The sequence below is a fragment of the Mastomys coucha genome, unplaced genomic scaffold (assembly GCF_008632895.1).
Source record: "Mastomys coucha isolate ucsf_1 unplaced genomic scaffold, UCSF_Mcou_1 pScaffold18, whole genome shotgun sequence".
NCBI lineage: Eukaryota > Metazoa > Chordata > Mammalia > Rodentia > Muridae > Mastomys > Mastomys coucha.
The window spans coordinates 76,394,941-76,410,361 of NW_022196900.1; the positions used below are offsets into that span (position 1 = coordinate 76,394,941).

General features: G+C 42.8%; 1 protein-coding gene across 1 annotated transcript; it reads right to left on the minus strand.

Moving 5' to 3' along the window:
- Positions 1-10,140: 10,140 nt before the first annotated feature.
- Positions 10,141-11,127, minus strand: LOC116095758 (olfactory receptor 2A12-like). The gene has a single exon (XM_031377018.1). The coding sequence runs from the start codon at positions 11,110-11,112 to the stop codon at positions 10,141-10,143; it is 972 nt and encodes a 323-aa protein (XP_031232878.1). The 5' UTR covers positions 11,113-11,127.
- Positions 11,128-15,421: the final 4,294 nt, after the last annotated feature.

A 15,421-nucleotide genomic window follows, 5' to 3' on the forward strand; every position in this document is an offset into this window, starting at 1 on the left:
AACATTTGACTTAGACAGGGATGTCTATAAATGGCAGAAAAGTAGTCACATGATAGGAATGGTACTTGATAAAAGCGAAAGAGGCCCAACTCTCACAGAAAGTATATTTGGGATCCTGCAAAAGAAAGAGACCAACAAGAAAAAAATGGGAAGAGGGGAGATGTTACACCTTTCTGATAAAAAGTGTACATGCCAGTTTTATTTCCTCAGATGAAATTGTCATGTTAGGAGCTTGCTGCTAAATACACTCACTTTTCTGGCATTTTTGAACTCTGGCTGGCTAGTTCAATTCAGCTGTTCTGGTCAAAGGCCTCTCAAAGGTGGCTGATTAAAACGTGATTGTCTTAGCTTTATGCTGAATTGCTCTGCTTGGTCTCAAACTAAGTATGGCAATCTGTTCTAATCTTCTGGCTCCTTCTCATTCTCTGGCTCATTCTGTCTTCAACTGCAACCTGTCCTGTACAATTGTCCCAGGAAAACTGCCTCCTCTTTTTCTCTATGTCTTTCTTTCTATCTATCTATCTGTCTGTCTGTCTGTCTGTCTGTCTATCTTTCTTTCTTTCTTTCAATATCTTTATTTATCTCTCTATCTCTCTCTCTCTCTGCATTGTTCTATTAAGTCACCTCTCTTTCCTGTGCTGTGAGTTTGGCATATCCTATTTCTGACTCATTCTGTCAAATCTTTCTCTAATTCATCATTTGTCCACAACTCAATTAGACATCATTTTGAACATAGTTGCATCCTTCTACAAACTAACTTTACCTTCAGTGTTAGGGATTGAAGGTGTGCACTAAGGGCTTGTAAGTATTCCAGACAGAGGAATTAAACATGTCATGCCAGCTGGGTCACACAATCCTTGACGGTCTTTGGATGTTAAAATTAAAAATTCTTCGCCAGGTAGTGGTGGCACACGCCTTTAATCCCAGCACTTGGGAGGCAGAGGCAGGAGGATTTCTGAGTTCAAGGCCAGCCTGGTCTACAGAGTGAGTTCCAGGACAAGCCAGGGCTACACAGAGAAACTCTGTCTCGAAAAAAAAATTTTTTTAAAATTCCTCGACAGAGTTAGGACTCAAAAAGGTAGGTAGACATGGCACAGCCTCATGGCTGCTCCCAGGGACTGCACACCCTGGTTTTTTTTTGTTGTTGTTGTTTTGTTTTTAATGACAGCATCAACAAGAGAGTGTCAAGCATGGCCCTACCTGCCCATGCTGAGATAACGGACAATGACCCAGAAGACATGAGCAGTTTGACAAAGGTCACCCAGCTAGTGAATGGTAGAACCAACTCCAGGACCTGGCCACTTGCGTCCTAGATGAGACGGACTCTACCATGTCTATCACATGCTTAATTTTGTGATTGCAAACTACTGGCTAGACCTGGGCTCTAACCAAAAATCTCTCTTGCAGCTCAGAGCTGGGCTTGACCCACAGGGGTCATGAGATTACCCTGAGGTCAGCATGAAGGAAAAGTGAAACTTGAGAGGTTTCATTCTGCACCAGGGGGACCCACAGGCCTGAAGGAGAAAATGGCGAGCTTTGAGAAAGAAGAAGCCTGCAGATCCACAGCTCTTGCAACCAGGGACTTCCTAATTAGCCCCCCAGATGACAATGCCTCATTAATAGACCATATGAGAATTGGCTCATTTCAGAAGATGACTACTTCAAAAGGTTTTCTCGATTTGTGTCTTGTATGCATAATGTTTTTGTACATTGTGAAAGTTTACCATTGTATTATTCAAATGCTGGTTTCTCTGTTCTCCTATCTTGTTTAAATCCAGAAAATCTCCTGTCTCATGTTTGTATAAGCAATTCTTACCACTTATTCTCTGCCTTGTCAATGAATGCTGATCACACAATGGCTGAGAAGAAGACAGAATAGGAAGGAAGGTTACGTCAGCCAGGGGAGGAGAGAGACAGAAAAGAATTTCAGGTCAAGATGAGGACAGTGTCTGAAAAGACACCATAAAAATAAGCATGTGAAGCCAAAGAGCTAGATCAATAATAATGTTGATTCTGGTATCATGAAACCATGACTGGGACACTTAGAGGAAGAAGTAGATCCTTTATCTTCTCAGCTATTGAGGTGCAGCTTGAAATAAATCTTGTGTTCTCTGTGTGTTGTAGGGGACTAGCAGAGACAAAGAAGCAAAGCTGCTGGATTAATTCTATTATTTACACTCATATTAAAAAGAATTCATTTTACAGTATCTGGAGAAGGAAGTGAGGGCAACCATAACAAGCAGTGAGGGATGGCCAGGGAAAGGCTGGCAGGTTGTCTGCAGGCAATGCCAGCCCATCCATGTAGTTATTCACATCCTTCCCTGTTGAGGACACTTTTGATGCAAATCCAAATGAGACAAAGACATCTTAACATGGTTTCCTATTTCTAAGAAGGCTACCCAGTGATCTCTCCACATTCTCTCCAATTTTGCAATTATAGTCCATGGATTTTCATGACCAGATAACCAACCTGTGAGTCACAACGACCTCATCAATATAGACCCTTACTTGGAAGACATTTCTCCTTCTAAACCAAAGGAATAACCAAATGTCCTGCATAGTGTTCTGTCCCCTGGGAAGTTTTCTCCTCACCACTGTCTTCTGATAGATTCCACAAATAGGACACAGTGCTCCTCTGCCCGTTTTTAGTTGGGGAAGGCATGTCACACAGAACCATGTGTAACCAGCATGACTTTGGTCCTCCTTAATACATCACAGAGAACTATACATGGGGACCACAGGCTCATGTTGTGGTGAGGATGCAGCAGTAGTAAAGCACTTGGGCCACTTTCTTATGCCTTTATGGTCTGCTAAAGATGTCTGTGGGTGCACACTTATATTTGATGAAGACAGTTTTGTGACTCAGCACATACCTGCCCTATTAATTATGGGCACCAATGTAAAAAATAATTAAAGAAAACAAGCCATATATATGAAGATATATATGCATATGTATTTATATGTACATTTACTTGTATGTATACACATATATGGGTACAGTCTTAGCATGTTATTGCTGTGAAGACACAGCATGACCATGGCAACTCTTATAAGGAAAAACCTTTAATGGGGCTAGCTTAGAGGTTCAGAGTTTAAGTCTATTATCAACATGAAAAAAAGCATGGCACCCTGCAGGCAGACATGGTACTGAAGGAGGAAAGAGTTCTATGTCTTGATCAACAGACATCATAAAGAGACTATATACTACCCTGGAGTACCTTGAGTATGTATGACCTCAAAGCTATGTCTCCACAGTGACATACTTCCTCTAACAAAGCCATACCCCTTGTAATAAGCCCATGGCTCCTAATACAGCTATTCCCTATAGCCAAGCCTTCAAATACATTGGGATGTTATCTATGTAAACCACCACATCCCACTTTCCAGTCCCCAAAGCCTTGTAGTCATATCATAATCCAGAAATGCCTTCAGTCCAACCTCAAAAGTCCCCATAGTCTATATCAGTCTCAAGTTTGTTTTAAAAGTCCAAAGTTCAAACTCTTCTAAGATTCATGCAGTCTCTTAATTGTAATCCCCTATAAAATCAAAATAAAAAATATATTGCATACTCCCAACATACAGTGGCACAGGATAAACATTACTGTTCCAACACGGAGGAGAGGAAGGATAGGGAGGAAATACTGGACCAAAGCAAGACCAAAAGCCAGCTGGGCAAACTCTAAATCCCACATCTCCATGTCTGATGCCAAAATGTTCTTCAGATCTCCAAGTGCTTCAGCTTGGTTGACTGCAATACACTTCTCTCACTTGTGCTGGTTCCAAGCGCAGTTAATAGCTTTCCTTGACAGATATGATACAACTCTGGCATCTCCAACATCTTGGGGTCTCCAAGGCATTCTAGGTGTCAACTTCACAGCTTCACACGATAGCCTTTCACAGCTTTACACAGTGACCTCTCTGGGTCTTCATGCAGGGACACTCCTGCTACATGCCTGGCCTCAGTGACTTTCCTTAGTCATGGAGGGAAATTCCACAACCCCTTTCTTTTATTCTTGACTCTAAAGTCAGATACATGTTGCTGAAACTGCCAAGTTCTGCTGCTTCCTGAGAAATTCTGTGGCTCCCTTGTTCTAGAACATCTTCACCAACTCTCTCTTTTCAATGATTTCCTTCACTATCTAAGCTTGGCTGTCCTAGAACTTGCTCTATAGACTGATCTTAACCTCAGAGATCTGCATGCCTCTGTCTATTGAGTGGAGAAATTTAAAGCTATATGTTACCATGCCTAGACATAACCTTTTCTTTAATTCCTTTTCCCAAGATGGAAGCTTAGCTGTGTGGGATCTTGCTACCATTGAGGCCACCACGCCCTTAATTCCATTCTGTGTCTCTAATCTGTTTGTCTCCTTGAGCACAGGGTTTAACTCTATTCTACTTCCTGGTGCCCCTTTAACCCTTGAACCATACATTGTATATTTTTCCTTACCAAGCTTGCTCTGTTTCATCAAAACTCTCTTCATAAGTGTGAACTACAAAATAGAATCTAAGATAGGTTGTTTTATACTTTTCTTTTGACAGACAATACAATTAATCTAAATATCTGTATCGTAGCCACAGGCACACACTTCAGATAAGGACAAAAAAGCAGCCACAAAAATATCACAAGAATGATCTCTAGGCAACATATTAACATTCTTTGGCTATGAAACCTCTTGAGCCAAGCTTCCATAGTTCTCAACACCAATGTCTTCCATGTTCCTATTAGTATGGCCCATTTAGCCCCACTTGAAACATTCCACTGCTTTCCTAATCCTAAGTTCCAAAATCCACATTCCTCCAAACAAAAGCATGGTCAGGCCTATCACAGTAATACGCCAGTCCCTGGTACCAACTTCTGTCTTAGGGTTTTATTGCTGTGAAGAGACAACATACCCTCAGCAGCTCTTATTAAAAAACAAAAAATTAAAAAAAAACTTTTTTTTATATTCAGTTTGTTTGTTTATGTGTATGAGTGCCTTGCCTGCATGTATACATGTGTACCCCTATTTGCCTACTGCCTTTGGAGATCTGAAGAAGGTGTTAGATGCATTCCTCTGGAGTTATAGGTAGTTGTTAGCTACCATGTGGATTACAGGTAGACCTGGGACTTAAACCCAGGTGTTCTGCAAGAACCAAAAGTGATTCCAACCTCTGAGCTATCTCTACATCACCCAAAATAAAACATTTATTTGGGGCTAGCTTATAGTTTCAGAGGCTTATTCCATTATCGTCAGGGCCAGAAGCATGGAACATGCAATCAGGCATGGTGCTGAAGGGGCCAAAAGTTCCAAATCTTGATCCATAGTTAGCAGGAGACTGTGTATCACACTGGTGTACCATGAACATATACGAGCTCAAGACTCACCTCCATAGTGACATGCTTCCTCTAACAAGGCCACACCTCCTCCTGTAAGGCCAAGTCTCCTAATAGTGCCATGACCTATGGCCAAATAGAGTGGAAATGTCTGTTTTCTTTGGAAAGTCAGTCATGTCAAAGAATGTTTCATTAAAGCAGACATAGGTGAAAGGATGTTTTGCTGAAAAGGACACGTGAAAGGGCACATGGTGTATAAAAGAAACATGAATATAACCCAAAAGACAGTAGATGATACCAGATGTCATTTGTATACCTCACCATTGTTTATTGATCAATGTTTGCCATGACTTCATAAAAAGAAACTCACCAAAAACTTTCTGGTTGTGTTCTGAAGGCTTCTTGCCACTTCGAGTACAGACTCGTGTGCAGTTCTGCTAAGACAGACTCATGTCTAAGGTAAGACCCATGGGAGGACACATGATGTTTGGAGTTAGCATAAACAGGACTCAACAGACAGTAATGAGAGGCCTACATAACTAGCTTTACAACCCTCCTTTGGTCCTGCACCTTCATGGATCTTCACTTCATTGAGAGAGGCACAGCAAAGAACTTCTCCTAGAGTCCCTGGTGATGCTGGTCTCTCCTGCTGACTCTTGCGGATTTGGTGGAGGCCTGGTCTACAAGGCTGTGCCACTGCTGCTGATTCTGTTTATTACCCTGACATCACAAAAGTAGAATAACAGTATATATTCTGACAACACAGACTAGATTTGTTCCAAAGAACTATTTCTAAACACATCCACTTCCTTCATATCTTAACCTTTCTTTCCCATTGCCTCTGATGGATGGTGGGCTAAAAGGAAATTTAAATATTCAAGAACCCTTACAAAATAGAGGTTGAAAAAATTAAAACCTATAGCCAAGTGTTCAAATGCATGAATCTATCGGAGCCATACCTATTCAAACCACCACAGACAGTGAGTTCACTTTGTCATTTGAAGGCTTGTGGTTCACATAGCAGAACACTACATTGATAAGATGTCAATATCCTAAACAGATACTCAGATTCAATGTGCCTCTATCATAATCCTAGCACCACTCTCTTGAAATTGCCAAGTGGATCTTAAAGTTCAGTGTGAAGTGCAAGGGGCTCAGAAGAGGCCTGTGGGGGTTGGAATAAGAATGGCCCATAGGTTCATATATTCGAACACTTTGTCACCAAGAAGTGGGACACTTTGGAAGGATTAGAAGAGTTAGGAGGCATGGCCTGGTTGGAAGAAATGTGTGACTGGAAGAGGACTTTGAAGTTTCAAAAGGCTATGCTAAGTCCAGTGTCTTTCTATCTGTGGATCAGGATGTGGCTCTCAGCTACTGCTCCAGAGCCATGAGTGCCTCGATCCCCTGCCATGGTGATAAATAATGGAGGAAACCCATAAGAGTGTTAGCAAGGCCACATTGCATGCTTTCCTTTTCAAGAGTTGACATGGCAACAGTGTCTTCATAGAAATAAACAAGGGACTAAAACAAGATCAGTCTCTTGAAAGAAGACAAAGGCAAGAACTCACATTTAACACTTTTGAAACCATCCACAAAGCCATAACAAGCAAGAAGGATCATAGAATCTAGTAGACTAGGATTGTCACTTCAGACACCAGCACTAAAACTTATTGACATTATACTAGTTAAGGACATAAACATCTTTCACTGTGGGAAGCATAATATTTTCCAAAAATGTAGATTACTAACTTGGAAATCTACCTGAAAAGAATATAATTTAGCCCTTCCCATATACACTTCCACAAAAATAATTCAGAATGGATCAAACCCTAAAAGAGGAATTGGATTCAAGATGGCAGTAGCTTTTGGAACCTTCAGGACCACACAGCAGCTCTGATGAGCCTGAGAGACACACAGAGGCTCTAAGCAGGGACATGAGGGTGGTGGAGGGATTTGCAGAGCCTGCAGTATCTGTAGAACAGCATTTTTAAACAGGCAGCCCTAATTGGGAAGATACTTTTAGACAGAGGTCTCATGAAATTGGAAGGAGAATGGTGAAATGGCAGAAGAGGTGGCAAAGCTTATGGGAGCATTAGGAGAGTGTGGCTACATCAACATGTCATTGTTGAATAGGGCTGGCCCTTCGCCTGGACAGCCTGCAACATGGAGCCTCCACACTGCTTGTCCTGATGGGAGAAGGACAGTGTTGAGCAAGATGGAGAACGGTTTATTGTCTGAACTGGGCAGCCCTGAAAAACCTCCACAGTCTATACTGCCACCAGAGGCTATCTTGGTGTCCATGGTTCATGTTACAGTCAGAGGACATGCTGATGTCAGAAGTTCCTGTTGCTGCCCCATTCCATGTTGATGTCTGTTGCCCATATGAATGCCAGTGGTCTGTTCTGCAGCTCAGTGTCATGTTGGTGTCCATGTGCCACGCTGTCACCAGTACCATGGAACCATGGAAGTCAATGATCCAGGCTGCTGTTGGCTGTGATGGGTAACGGAGCTAGCTTCCTTTGCAGTGGTATCAGTGACAACTGCACTCATAGTTGACTATGAGAGACACTGAATCTTCTTGGACAACCTTCCTCCCACCCACACACACCAAGAAAGAGAAATACTGTAGACAGGAATTCATTGAAGAGAACTCACAAAAAGAGTGATGGGACCCCAACGTGTAGCTCTTCACAGTGGATGGCTTCTAGCATGGGGTGGGGCTGAGGAAGGACTCAGTTATCTTTTAGGGAGGGGACACTGAGAGTTTAACAGTGCTCTAGTCAGTACACGGGAAACACTAATTAGATTGGTGTGGCTTTCCTTTATTTACTTTTCTTTTTCTTTTTCTTGGTGGGGGAGGGCATGAGGGTCAGGGAGTACATCTGAGAAGGTAGGAAGTCAGTGTGATTGGGGCTCATTGTATACAATTTTTAAATAAGTAACCATTTAAAAAAGTAAGTAGAAAAAAATTAAAATAAAAACCTAAAAGAAACTTTGAAAACAAAACACAGGAATAAATTTCCATAATATGGGATCAAAAAAAAAAACTTCTTAGATAGTGTGAAAATTAAGAAGAGATCCAAGGGCTTTTTGCCGGGAGTGGCGGAGTATGCCTTTAATGTCTTTATGAAGGCTGGAGGCTAGAGGATCTTTATGACTTTGAGGCTAGCAGGGTCTACACAGTGAGTTCTAGGCAAGACAGGGTCACATAGAGTGAATCTGTCTCACTAGGGGAAAAAAGTGTATGAATTGGATTTTACCAATTTGAAAATTTTTATAATCAAATTACATCATCAAAGAATCAAAAATTCTCTCAGGTGTGGTGCCCGATGCACCACTGGAGAGGTGGAGGCAGGGAGATCAAATATTCGAGGGCCTATGATATTCCAGACTTCTCAAAACATAAAAATATAAGTAAACAGTAGTACTGAGCATTGAATGAAGGGTGCCCAGTCTCCAAAATATGTGGCCACAGAATAAAACCAGGAGTTGAGGCCACACTAGAAAAAGAGCAGTTCGGGTACTGAACCACAAAGGAGAATTTACTGACTGGTTAGGGAAGAGCTATTCTGCAGATGATAGGTCATACCCGTGGCCATCATAGGGTTGAAAGGGAACCAGCTGTGGACAGTCAAAGGTAAGACACACCCTTGGATGCTGCATGTAACTTAGAGCAGATGTTGGGAGGTTCTGATGAAAACCCAGTTCCTTCTCTTTCAGCAATGCATCATTTCACAGAAGAGGTCACCATGATTACCCATAGACCACACTGAACATTTATGTGATGCTTGCTCTCTGAGCTGCATTGATTCTGTGCCACATACTGTAAGCTTAACTTTGTCATGGCACCACATGCTGGGGTACTTAGCATACACTGCCTCAGCCTTCTGTTGTCTATCCACAGCTGCCATGTTTTGTGTTGGTTTATAGACATGCTGTTGTTTCCTGTGAACTACACCAGGTTACATGATGCATATGGCTTGCTGCCTTGTAGGTATGGAAACCAACATATCAGACTATGGCCACATGTACTACTTCTCAACAGACAAAAAACTTCTCACCTCCTGCTGTCAAACTGGACAATACTACTTGCTTTGGCCACAAGAATGGGTGGAAATAGAAGAGGATACCACTGTTGAAAAGCTGAGTCGTTATGAGTTTTTCCACTCTTTCTTACCTTCTGTTATAGGATGATATGGTGGTTTAAATATGCTTGGCCCAGAGGGTGCCACTATTTGGAGGTGTGGCCCTGTTGGAGTAGGTGTGTCACTATGGTTGTGGGCTTTAAGACCTTCATGCTAACTGCCTGAAAGCCAGTCTTCTCCTAGGAGCCTTCAGATGAAGATGTAGAACTCTCAGATCCTCCTGCACCATGCCTGCCAGGAAACTGCCATGCTCCCTATGCCCTTGATAATAACAGACTGACCCTCTGAACCTGAGACCCAGCTCCAATTAAATGTTGTCCTTTTAAGAGTTGCCCAGGTCACGGTGTCTATTCACAGTAGTAAAACCCTAAGACAGATAACATGTTGGATATAAGGTTCCTCCTTCAGGATGGATATGAGAGCAGAGAAGGTCACGCCCAAGAGCTACAAACATGAGCAACAAATGAACCATTGCCATTACAATCCAGTAACATTATGGAGGTGTTTGAAATTACACTTTAGTGCCACCTGTCAATCAGACAGCAACATTGTTTCATGCTGTTTTGTCCCAATTACTAAGTATTACCTTGGTTCAAATGCACAAGTCAATTTCACAAAATAAAGACACTGTACTTTTCTTGAATAGTGAATACTCTAACTCCAGCTTCACAGGATCCTAGTTCACAAGTCCACCTTACCATGTCCCATCACCTTGAGAAATGCCCTCTTGATATCTTTGTTTCTCAGACTGTAGACCACAGGGTTGAGCAAAGCTGTGAAGGCATTGTAAAAGAGTGAGATCTGCTTGTCTCGCTCAGGGGAGTAGCTGGAGTTGGGCCTCATGTAGATGTAAGTGGCTGGAGCAAAGAAGAATGTGACCACAGTCAGGTGGGAGGCACAGGTAGAGAAAGCCTTGCAGCGGCCCTGGGTGGACTTGATCTTGAGAATTGCCTTGGTAATATAAATGTAGGAAGCCACAATGAGGGAAATTGGAATAACAACCACGAAAACACTCAAGACCAAGTCTACCATCTCAATGAGATGGGTATCCATGCAAGCCAGGCTACGCACTGAAGGACCTTCACAGAAATAGTGGTCAACCCTGTTGGGCCCACAATATGGCAGACTCATGGTGAAGAAAGTGTGCAACAAAGAGGAAAAGAAACCACAGATCCAAGACCCTGCTGCCAACCGTATGCACAGGCCCCAGTTGAGGATGACAGTATAACGCAGTGGATAGCAAATGGCCACATACCGGTCATAAGCCATGACAACAAAGAAGGTGCACTCAGTTATACCCAGGGCACCAAACACATACATCTGCAGCCAGCAGCCAACAAAGGAGATGGTCTGAGAGTGAGCAAGAAGATGAACCAACATCTGGGGCATGGTGGTGGTGACATAGCTCATATCCAACAGGGAAAGGGTACAGAGGAAGAAGTACATGGGAGTGTGCAGCTGTGTGTCCAGGCAGACTAGCATGATGATGAGCCCATTGCCCAGGACTGAGCTCAGGTAGATGAGAAAGAAGACAATGAAGAGGATGCTGTTGGTAGTGGGGTCACTGGAAAAGCCAAGCAGGATGAACTCAGAAACCCAAGTTTGATTCTGCACTGGAATTATCCACATGGTGGAGGCTGTAAGAGAATTCATTATTCTATGTGTCACCCGACATGTGGCAGTGGTAGAGGCAGAAAGGGAAGATACAGGCTGAGGAGAAGCTCAAGGGTGACGTACTGAGTGCTGTCCCAGGGGATCAGACAGCTCAAAGCTGTGTCTAACTCTATTTCCAGCAGATCTGACTCCCTGGTCTCACCTCCACAGGCCAAACACACACATTGTAAACAAGCATGCATATAGGCAGAAACCTATATACATAAAATAAAAAAATAATAGCTTTTATTCAAAAGAAGAAGAAAGACTTGGTTCTGAGCTCAGTGGTCAGATCCTATGCACTCTTCTCAAGTTATGAACCTCCCAAAGCCTCAGTCTCTTAAGTTATCAAATGAGACTGATGACAGTCATGGCTCGGGATTGTGATGACTATCTAAAGCATCTCACATAACTCAGGGAAACACCACACAACACAGGACAGGTCACATGCTGTCACAAACTCTCAGTCCATCTCTGGGAAGGCAGAGACAGGAAATCCCCTCAGCAAGAGGGATAAGCTACACTTGCTGAAATGAAGAGCACTAGAGTCAACTGAGAGACCCTGCCTCAATGAATAAGACTAAGAGAACAACTGAGGAAGGTTTGCATATCAATCTCTAACCACACACAGGGAAAGAAAGAAAGAAAGAAAGAAAGAAAGAAAGAAAGAAAGAAAGAAAGGAAGAAATAAAGAAAGAAAGAAAGAAAGAAAGAAAGAAAGGAAGGAAGGAAGGAAGGAAGAAGGAAGAAAAGAAGAAGAAAGAAAGAAAAGAAGAAAGGAAGGAAGGAAGGAAGAAAAGAAGGAAGAAAGGAAGAAAGAGAGAGAGAGAGAAAGAAAGAAAGAAAGACAGAGGCATGGATACCACTGACATGCAAAAAACTAGTAAACAAATAAATGAAAAGGACAGAACAAATAAAACCCAGGCCCATGCACATACAGTCAAATGAAGATTGATAGGAGTGCATGTATGCACTGGGGACACTGTCTCTTCGTCAGGAAAATCTCACCTCCCTCTGCACACAAAACATCCATTGAAGGTACACTGTGGATTTAAGGAGTAAATCTAAAGCAACCAAAATTTTTAGAATCAAACCTGATAAATATCTTTGCCATTTTGGGGTAAGCAGTTTTCTTAAAGGAGCACAAAAAAGTACTTTTCATGGAGGAAAAAAATAATGGTAAGCTAGAAAACTCCCCTAAAAAAAAAATAGTCAAAATATTTATACAAAGACTTAGAAAAGCACAAACATGACATCGGACACTCCAGGAGAACAGCGAACACTATTGAAGGCATTTCCCGGAGGCAGCTGTCTATTAGGCACTCATGAGGGTAGGAGGTTCTCAGCACCATCACTCATCTGGACATTGCAGAGGAACACCACAGAGGCATGCCCACCTCTGCTTCTCAGTCTCACGTCCCCACACACCTACCAGCACTGCTACAGTAACGCATGTCTAGTATTAACAAGTGTGAGTAGATCCAATGGGGGAGAAAATTAAAATGACCCCTTTAGTGTGTGCTTGGCTGTGCTCCCTAAGGTTGAATACATTTAATGCATTGCCCAGCAATACAAATATTAAGTATAATTCTGAAACAATATGTAAGCACATAGACACATACAAACATATGCTCAAGGAAAGACATGTTAATGAAATTTCCAAACACTATTCAAAATAGTCTGAACTGGTGTTCTACTCCTATGCTAGTGAACAAGACAATTGGTTAAGGTAGGAGTTATTTTTGATAGGAGTAGAAACATGAAAGAGACTTGAAGCCATCCCCAGTCTTCACTTTGCCTGTCCCCATCCTCCCTCCTAACCAGTCACTGCTCATCACCCTCACAATCATCCTTTCTTTCAAACCATATCAGGAGCCATGATCTCTCCCAAGATTTCATTAGAGTTTCCATGCACCTCTTGCCTCTAAATATTTCTCCTTCAATCATCTGTTTATTTGTTTGTTTGTTTTGAGACAGGGCTTTTCTGTGTAGCCCTGGATGTCCTGGAACTTACTCTATTGAGTAGGCTGGCCTGGATGTCAGAGATCTGCCTGTCTCTGCCTCCAGAATGCTAGGATCAAAAGTGTGCACCACCACCTCCTGGCTTTTGGCTTTGTTTTGTTTTGTTTTTTTAATTTTTTAACATTATTTTTGTAAATATACTTTGATTTTTTTCTTTTCCTGTCCCCTAGCTTCAAGTTTTTTCTCCCCCTACTCTCACTTTTAATACAAAATGAAACAAAGAAAAAAATGGAAAAGACAAACTAAAAGAAATAAAATCTAAATGAAAAAAATTACAAAACCAAAACCACCATGGAGTCAGCTTTGTTTTGGGCAGGTCCTCCTGGACCTGTGACCTCCCCTGCCCGGGAGTGTGACCACAGATGCTCAGTGACACTCCAGTGGAGAAACCTGAACCCCCCGTTCCTAGAACATATCAGTCACAAATAGGTTCCTGTTTAGGGGCAGGATTCGGTGTCCACTTTCCCTTCTCAGTGCTGGGCATTTGCGTCAACATGTTCTTCATGTGACTGCTCCAAGGGTTACTCAGCGCTTTCACACTGTCCTATCTGGCCCCTGTTAAAAGCCTGTTAAGAGTGCTGAAGCCCCATCAAATGAGACACACTGCTCATTCCTAACCTGCCTGCTCTGTGAAGTCTAAGTCTCAGGATGCAGCTGCGTCCTCCACCTCCCCTATCTCCAGGCACAAATCTCCATGCAAGCACTCTCTGTGCCCTGTACACCTCTGCCTCTCTCCCACCTTAGGACACTTGCCTAGCTTCTCAGCTTGAGGAGGGGACCACCATCTGCACTGTCACCCACACTGTGGCCACAGCAGGACACAGTTAACCCAGGAAGCATTCCCTGCTGTGCTACCACCTCCTAGACCTAACCCAGGGAGGATATGTCCTGCATGTATTGGTCATTAGCCAGTTACAATCTGAAAATTTCGAGAGGGATCTGATAACAATTTTGACATCAAATTCCTTGGACAAACCTCCTCTCTTATCCTGTTAACTGAATCTCCACATGGCTAAGAAAAAAATATCTGTAATAGAATATGTCCGTATGGGTGATTTCCTAACCTTTGCAATAATATTAATGCCTAATATGTATTCAGTAATGTGTATATTCTAGTCATTGTTCCTACAACTTTAGCTTAATATCACGGCAATTCGCTGAAGGAAATGTTATTACCTGTGTGTTATAGGTAAAAACATAAGGACTGGAAAGAGAGGTTTGTTCCACATTACAAGCTAGAAGTAGGAGTGGATGGTCTGACCTCAGAGCCTGGCTCTCAGTCACTTCCTTCTCTGCTCTGGCACACAGGCTCTCAAGTGCTGTGTCCTTTGTCCTCACACCATCTGTCTAGTTGAGCTCATTGAGACTGTGCAGAACCAGAGCTCCTAGGACAGAGCGGGATGGACACCCACAGACCAGCTCTCCTAATGGGATTTTCCTCATGTCTGAGTGTGGAAGGACTCAAGGATAGTGAAAGTAAAAAGATCCAATGAAAGAGATATTAGGGTGTGTTTTCCATGGCACAAGCAATGATAGAAGAGGTCTGAGATGCTTGAGATGCATGTACCATGGATCTTAAGATGGGTGGCCTCCCTACTTCTTATCTCCAGTCCCACACATTCTTACTCCTACCCACAAACCAAACACTAGTGATCATCTCACCACTTGTAGATCCAAGGAATGAGCCACTGAGTGACTGTTTCTTCCTCTTATGGGAAAAAACTAAAGGGGAAGCCCCCTAAAGCAACAGAGAAAAAAGGGTCAAGATTCTAGGCAGTCTAGTATCCAGGAAAACGCCAACTGCCATGGAGTTTGAGGGCTAAGTCTTTTGATTTCTCAACAAGGAACAAGCAGCCCTGGCTCCTGAAGGTGGTGTCTATAAAATCCTGATTAACAAAGGCAAGCTCAGACATCTTCATCTCTTCCCAGTGGGACCAGCAGCTGAGGTTTTATGACCTGGCCTTCCCCTTAACTTCCCCAGGAGAGCTGAGAAAGCCTCATTTATGTTCCCAATAGGGATGCTAAGATGATTCCCAGGATGCTGTTAACAAGAACACTACAAGTGAGACCCTTGGGGACAGAGCAGGAGGAAACAGCCCAGGGGTGAGGGCTGGTGACCTATTCCCTTTTCTAGACTAACTGGGGAATAATAACAGCTCAGAGAACAGGAGATGGAACCTGGTCACCTGATGCACAGGTCAAGAACACAAGTTCTCATTGTGCTTCCTTTTGCTGTCCAAACCCTGAGTCCAGACAAGCAATGAAGAGACCATGTTCGAGTCACTCT

Coding starts and splice junctions, on each gene's coding strand:
- LOC116095758 (XM_031377018.1), bottom strand. CDS start 11,112: ATGAATTCTCTTACAGCCTCCACCATGTGGATAATTCCAGTGCAGAAT.